The following is a 7,660-nucleotide window of genomic DNA, read 5'->3' on the forward strand; positions in this document are numbered from 1 at the left end:
GAGAGGCAAGAGAGTGGGTGAAGGTGTGTGAGGGTTGCTCGTATCTCTGCTCGCGAATTAGAGCCGGACTGTTACAGCGGAATTCGGCTGAGAAAGAGAAAGAAGCGGGGCAAGGGGATGGGAGGACGGTAGCAGTCCTTTGAGTTAGCAAGCTGATCCTCCAAGCTCATCCTATAGCAAAACAAAGGGATCAAAGTGGTGCGGATGCGATAGGAGGCTTTCACTTCCTCTCACGCTCGCTCGGCTCCCAACTATACCTCGTTTGTCTTGTAGTTTGTTCGGAATTTTACAGCAAACACCACCGCTGTGGCGCTTTAACAAACATACGAAAGGAAAAGGGAGAGAACGGAAGGCCCGATAATCAGGCCGGTAATTTGACGTTTTTCGTCAGCCGGCATTGCCCCTCTCTTCAACGGCTCTCGTTATCTCCAAATTTGATCCGCGTCTCTTCTTCTACGGTAGTGGCTTGTGATCGTCCTAAATCTTAATGCGATTCGCGTGCGCTAAGGTGATTAAGATTCTCATATACTCGTCCGTCTGTGATCGCGTTATCTCTAATTACTTTGATATGCCTTTCGTGTTCCTACTAATTGAATTATGCGCATCTGAGATGCTATGTTCAATCGAATGTTTCAACATTACAAAATATCACCGTTATGAGTCGAGATAATTTAGCAATGTGATAACCTCTGTTCCTAATGTTAATATGAATTCAAAGTAATATTAAAAAATGTATAATATAATGTTTGGAAAATAACGTAAGTTCGCGTCACCTAAACTGGTAACAGTCACGAGAAAAATCTGTTCGGCTGTCGATAACGCCGGTCTTATCACTCCTGTCCCTTTAAACTACGTCCTATCTGTAGACTGTCTACAAGCCGGCGAAATTAGCGCGTCGGTTTAAACCCGCCTTGACGTTATCCGGCGGATAAGTAATCCAGGAGGAGATTCGAACAGGACATAGTAGCAGTGTAATCGATAATTCCCACGGAGGAGGATGGTTGGTTTATAGGTGCTCTCGAGCCATCTAAATTGCGTAGAGATTAGGTGCTCGGAAGCCCGTATCCAGCATCGTCGGTCGAAGGAGCAGACGAGAGATCGAGAGAGAGAGAGAGGAACGGAGGGATGGGAGTGATAGAGAAGAGTAGAGAACTAGATAGAAGACAAGAGGATGGGGAGAGGCGAGGGCCGCGGGTTTGAGATGCAGGGAGCGCATCACCCTCTGGTTATAATGGCAAGATGGAAGGAATGGGGCTAGGTAGGAAATTTGCAAATTTTCACGACGGGGCACGGATAATTTCCGGTTGGCTCGGTGGTTTCCGCCCTTGACAAATGACTGTGGTATCCGGTTATTGGCTGCAGCGACGACCCCCTTCGCATTCCGAATCAGGGGGAATGTCTCTTCGAGCGTTATCAAATGCACAGGGGGGTAGACAATACGTCAGCCAAAAATGCAACGCAGTTATCTTTCGCCGATGCCACCGTTGTCTTATGCATAAATTCTAATTCTATTGCGCGACATTATTTTAATTTCTTATTTAAATTGCTAATTTTGAAAAAAAAATTCATGTAGAAACACAGCATAGACTGTCAAGAATATAATCGATATAAACAATTTGTTTCTATACAAGTTTCTGTACAAGAGATCGAAACGTGTCTTCCTGATAATTTTACTTGTGTAAAAAAGCTCTTTGTATTCTATTTTTCTTATTTCTGTCGAGTAACTGTTTAAAAGGCATAATGCATATAAAAGAAATGTCCACATATCTGTAATTAAATCACTTTGCTATGTTACTTTGCCAACCGTGATAGTTCCATTATCAGCAAAGGACTGCTATCTTAATTGTGAGATTATGAAAATTAATAATTGACGGCGTTATAGAAATAGAAAAATTTCAATCTAGCAAATTATGAAAACCTACTTCAGAACTATTCTTTTTTTCAAAAGAACATTCTTCCCTCCTCTTTTATCGAAGGAGATACATTTATTAACGTGACGTTCCTGCTGACGAATGCGCGGGGAAATCCTACGTGCGCTATTGAAAGCGACAAAGTGGCGCGACAACGATTTACTCACAGCGAACGTTGAGAAAATATCCGATGCTGGTGAAAATGCCGAGCATATGCCGCGTATAACACTTGTACCAGCCGCTCTCGGCCCGAGTGATTTTTGTGAAGTTCAACCATCCGTCATCGCTCTGCTCCACGGGGGGCGGTCCATTGTCTGAAACACAAGCGGAAAGCTGGTGGATATACGAATTAACGCACTGGAAACAGCACGCACGGTCCGCGGATTTGCGTTAACGTCGTCGCGCAGTTCGCATCAACCGAGCGAGTCGGCTGCAAGCGACTTCTCTCGTTGTTCACGATTTCGCAACATTTTTCATAGAGACAATTGCCGCACGCGCAATTCGATAAATTGCCTGAAACTAATCATTAATCGTCGAAAGGATGAAGCAGGTCAAAAGTTGAAACTCAATTGCTTCTATAATTCTAACAGATACAAAGTGTTTGCTTTCTCCCGTGTGGCTGTATAAAGTTCCTTTATGAATGTATCGTTTTGGCAGAATGTGACATGTAGTTCCTCATTAATGATAGCATAGATTAGAGATACAGGCACAAAATTAAATAGATTGAGAAAATATGTGAACCATTTCGTCTCGCTCATATTATTATTGAAATTGCGCTTCTAAAACAATATGATTCACTTCCTTAAATAATCCAATTATATTAATTATGAAACACGTATTGCTTTCGCGATTAAGTATACTTAGATAATGGATTTAAAGTTGCCTGTTTATTCTCAATGATTTCGAAAAGAGAAAACAGGATAACAATAAAGAAAGAAAGGGAGAGAAGGGGACAAGAGCTGGCGTGTCTCTCGGTCAAATTATTCCCAAGATAATTAAGATAATAACGCAATCCGGTAATCTGGGGTGCGACGTATCACTGCAATAGAATGAAACATTTATTGCTGCTGATGCGAGCGGCGAGCGTGGCGCAGAGAAATGTGCGCTGCGTAGTAAACGAATGAACGAAAAGAACCGAGTTCAAATCCAAGGACGCCGCTGGTTTTTTTCGGAATCTCCCGAAGAGAAGTGGCAACCACCGAGAGTATCTCGTCACACGTACTCCTTTAGGGGTATGGCCTTCCAGATGGGAGGTTTCCTTCAGCAAGGTTAGCAGCCTACCGAAGATGAAGTAAAACCAAATGCTCAAAGTAACCAGAACGAGAACTAGATAAAACAGGCTTTTTAAGCCTAATACGAGGAAGAAGAAGAAGAAGCGAGTGGCAAAGTCTCGAAAAAAAAGTAATTCAATTATGGAAGACTCTCGAAAAGGAGAGTCCAAAAGGATGCTCGTTCGACTTATTCATAAATGCGAAAATGACTCCGAGGGAGCCCGGTATCAATTTGCCGGCCTTTCCTTTGCCGTTTATCGCCAAACTTTCATTTAGCCCGTAGCCTATTTCTTTCTCCACTATTTCGGCTCTACCATCACCGCTCGTCCCTTCTCTCCTCCGCCGTCGACCTCGTTACGGCGAAGCCGCGGATTCGACGCAGCTGTCGGATTGGCTAGTTGAAACTATACCGCACTCGCGAATGTGGAACTACCCTGGGGAACAAAGGAAGAGCGTAGAGTCGGAAGACACACTCGTGAAAGGTGGAGGATTACACAGAAGGCGGGAAATGCGGGAACGTGGGAGTAAGGGCCGTGGTAGCGGAGGAGGGAAGGAGTGGATTCCATGTATCGCCGGACCGGAGTTTTGTGGTGAAACTTTTATATAGGCCGGTCATAATCACGGGAAGGGTAGTGGGCTATTCCACTAAAGACACCGCTCGCCTTTAACGTTGCCAAGGCATGCTCGATTGTGTTAACGATACGGTATCCTTGGCGAACTTCGTGAGATGCGGCGCCGTTTCGCATGAAATAGGGCCGGGCCGTGGCTCGATCCAAAAAAAAGCACGACACTTCCGGTAAGTTCGGCCGGAGCTGGGCCAATTTGGCCGGGAAAATGAGCGAAGCCAACTCGAAGTAAATTGAGGACGAAGAATTTTCTGCCAAAATTAAATAAAATTTCTCGCTTGGTAAATTACAAATGTGTTTCGAATTGGCATACCAGCGTGCTTTTATGGAGAGACATTTAGATTCCAGTAATTTTTTTCGCTCATGAAGAAAATTATATTTGAGTTCGAACATTTGGCATTTCAACGTTTCACCGATATACATGTAATTTGTCCAGTTATAAATTGAAAGTACGGAATAACAAATGAATACCCGAATGATTGAAACAATAGTGAATCGCCGTACGATATAGTAACCGCTCGTTCGCGGTGTTTCACGTCCTTTTTATTCGATTGTACACTTAATAATATAATTAACGTTGGAACTGCCAAAGTCCCATGCGATTGTCGTATCACGATGATTTATCCGCATGATCATAATAACTTGACAATTTTGTTTTCATAATTTATCAAATTATAATAATGATAATTGATTGATTACATTTAGGTAATTTCAATATTTGATGTACAAACACATGACATAAAATAATAATAATAAATTAATTTAAACCTATAATGATTTCTATTTTTAATGACGAAGATTGATTCTCAGGGCAAAAGTAATTTTATTTTCGTAAATCCACGATGTTCCGATTAATCGTCCAAGATAAAACAATCTAACACTCTTGGCAAGTAGTAGAGTCAGCTTTCTAACGAGGCCAAGATAATAACTCTGCAATTTTTTTGCGCAAGAATATTGAAAGTTACGTTTATCTGTGTGATTGTTTTTTTTTAATCTAGTGGCGGAGTTGACCAGCGCGCAAACACATTTCTCTCGACGTGGCATATCATGTTACAAAGCACGTGTACTGCACATGTTTCGCACCTGTTTTTTAGTAACGGATTAGCGCACCTGTCAAATTACATACAAAAGGTATACACGATTTTCTAAGCGCTGTAACGAAAAATCGACGTAGCAACGTGCAACGAAAACAGATTTTTCATATATCGCATATCACATAGATATCTGTATTAAAAATATATTGTGCGTACGTATAAAAGTGAAATGTTGCTTTACAAACTGCAAAAAAGACTTGTTGCATAACCGTAATATTAAAAAGTATCCAAAAAATACATCAGAAATATAAAAAATAATGTTACTGCTCATAAGATGCTGACACTTAAAAATAATGTTCAGCTAAAATATCCGGCATGTCGGAGATAAAAAGAAAGAGTGCACAAGTTAAAGAAATAAGATCCTCATACTCGCCATCCCGATTTTTAAATTTCGAGCCTTTTTTACGTACTGTGCCGCCAAATATTATACCATAATAAGCTACCATCTTCCATTAGATCATCTTCCTCTCTCGCCTCTTTTCGTTCCTTGGCAGCAACTTTTATCACTGCTTTTTCTCTTGTCTAACACTGCCGACATATGTCCCATATGTTACTTAGTTTTATACATACTGGGTGAGTCGTAAAGGCTGTCCCAACCTTTTACCATTAGAGGTGAATTATCAACCGCAACTGCAGCCAACTCGGAAAAAAAATGGATAGAATCTCGTTCTACATGTCTCAATCATGTAATTACATTTCTCGAGAAATAATTAGATATTACATGATTGAGACATGTAGAACAAGATTTTATCCATTTTTTCCCGGATTGGCTACAGTTTCGGCTGGTAATCCATCCCTCATGGTAAAAGGTTAGGACAGCCTTAATGATTCACCCTGTATATATATGTATTCTTCCGTAGCGTTTTGTCTAACCTCTACTTTATATCAAACTTCAGCAGGTGGGCTTTGCAACAACAACTTTGTTGGTGCCTCATTTTTTGCTTTCGATCTTTTCGTATTACTCTTTCTGTCGCTGTATCTCTTTGCAATAAATTATTATAAATTAAATTAAATTAAACCTAACACCGATAATAAATACACTAAGTATGCCTTTAGACAAAAGGAGTAATATAAGGTCGTAAAATGCGGACTCCACAGTTAATAAAATTGCGGAACGGTCCTTGAATTATTCTGAATATATCATTAGAGTTCTGATATCTTCGCTTTCTCCAGACCACCTCCGAATGATAATCGCATAAAGAGCGGCTTTCCCTTAAGCGATTTCACGCAGCTGACGCCCCCGTTTTCTTCTTGCAAAACGTCCCTGCGTTCAATGTATCGACGCGATAGATCATCCGACGGTACCCTGATAAATTATTTTTACGTTTATTACTCTGATCTGTGTTTGAAAGTTTTCCCTACATGCTGCAAGATGTGTTGGGTACAATCACAAATTACACGTCCAGGAATGGCATGTTGGCTTAACTCTGGCTTAATCGTTTAAACAATCGTTAGTCTCAAAGCGAATTGCAGCTTTGTGAGGCCATATTGCGAAATCGACTATTTGCACGACTACTCGTTGCAATACGGGAAATCGGGAGAGTCCGAATTTGCCTGACTTGTCTTCCCTATAAAGGCTTTGAACGAGAAGCGGACGTGCCTTCTCGAGAAGGAGCGGGACGTTTAATAAGAGCAACCGTACCAAAAAGAAATTGGGAATGGGCGGCGGCGGCGGCGGCGGCGGCGGCGGCGGCGAGTTTGGGGGAAAGGTTCGTGGACGGCGAAGGCATTGCCCGGGGCGGATACGTGCTCCAAAGGATATTAAAGTATTTTAATTGCAGCGGATCTCGCGGAACGCTGGAAGGATTTATTCGAAATCACTCGATTGAGTCTATGAATAGGGATTAAGCTTGGCCCCGCCGGCGCGGTGCTGGCTCGGCGCAGCGCGCGCCGTCGCGCCGAGCGAATTCCAGACGTCAGAAGTGGAAGGCAGAAATAATTGAATATTTAATAGGATAACTCACATATAGCCGCTTCCCGTCGCAGCCGCGCGGCGTCATCCGTCACGACGACGGGACGTCGATTTTTCTGTCACGTCCCGTGGCTGCCGATTAATTATACAGTCTGCCCGGGCGTAATACGAAGACGGGGACGACTTTAATAAATCTAGTTATTTCGTAGCCAGTGAGCATAAAAAAAATTATTTCACCGATCCGCGATACATCCTCGCGTAAAAGGTTGGCGATTCCCCCCCGCCCGTGACAGTAATATTGACACGAGGAGGGCATTGTCTGTCGCAAGCAGAATTGGAGCGTACATGCATCAAACGAGATCCGCGATCAGAGATATTCGCTGCTGAAACATCATAGAAACAAACGATTATATCGACAACACGGGGAGTTTAATTAATTTAACAGCGAGGTCAGGATTATTCTCCAAGAGAAATCACATTTCAGATATTATTAAATGAAATAAATAATTAATGTCACGAATGTAATACGACTGACAGCCCGATATTTCATTATCAGCAATTTAAAAAGGCTTTTTATTCCGGAAATTGTTGCTATAACGCGAAAAACATGCATATGTGAACGTAACATGCGGATTCCATTTTTAGTTAATTAATCCTTGATCATTATGAGACGTAGGGGCAAATTGTTACCCTATGTTGAAATAAATACCGAGAGAAAGTTGTAGTATTAGAGAAAAGTCTCCTATTATGAAACACATTCCTAATATGAGATAGCGGAATTTTTGTTAAATTAACCAATCAAAAATTATACAGGGTGTCTGATGCAAAAGTAGCCACTTTGCAAATA

The 7,660-nt window shown here is 41.8% G+C and overlaps 1 protein-coding gene across 1 annotated transcript in view; it reads right to left on the reverse strand.

The window, feature by feature from the left end:
• The window catches only part of LOC105563821 (hemicentin-2), a 394,167-nt gene that overhangs the window by 74,385 nt on the left and 312,122 nt on the right, over nucleotides 1–7,660 (reverse strand). The window contains exon 8 of the mRNA XM_012015754.1: nucleotides 2,078–2,224. Within this exon, the coding sequence (XP_011871144.1) occupies nucleotides 2,078–2,224 (147 nt within the window). The remainder of the gene's footprint in view (nucleotides 1–2,077; nucleotides 2,225–7,660) is intronic.

This window comes from Vollenhovia emeryi, unplaced genomic scaffold (genome assembly GCF_000949405.1).
Source record: "Vollenhovia emeryi isolate VEMERY1.0 unplaced genomic scaffold, V.emery_V1.0 DF939171.1, whole genome shotgun sequence".
Classification (NCBI taxonomy): domain Eukaryota; kingdom Metazoa; phylum Arthropoda; class Insecta; order Hymenoptera; family Formicidae; genus Vollenhovia; species Vollenhovia emeryi.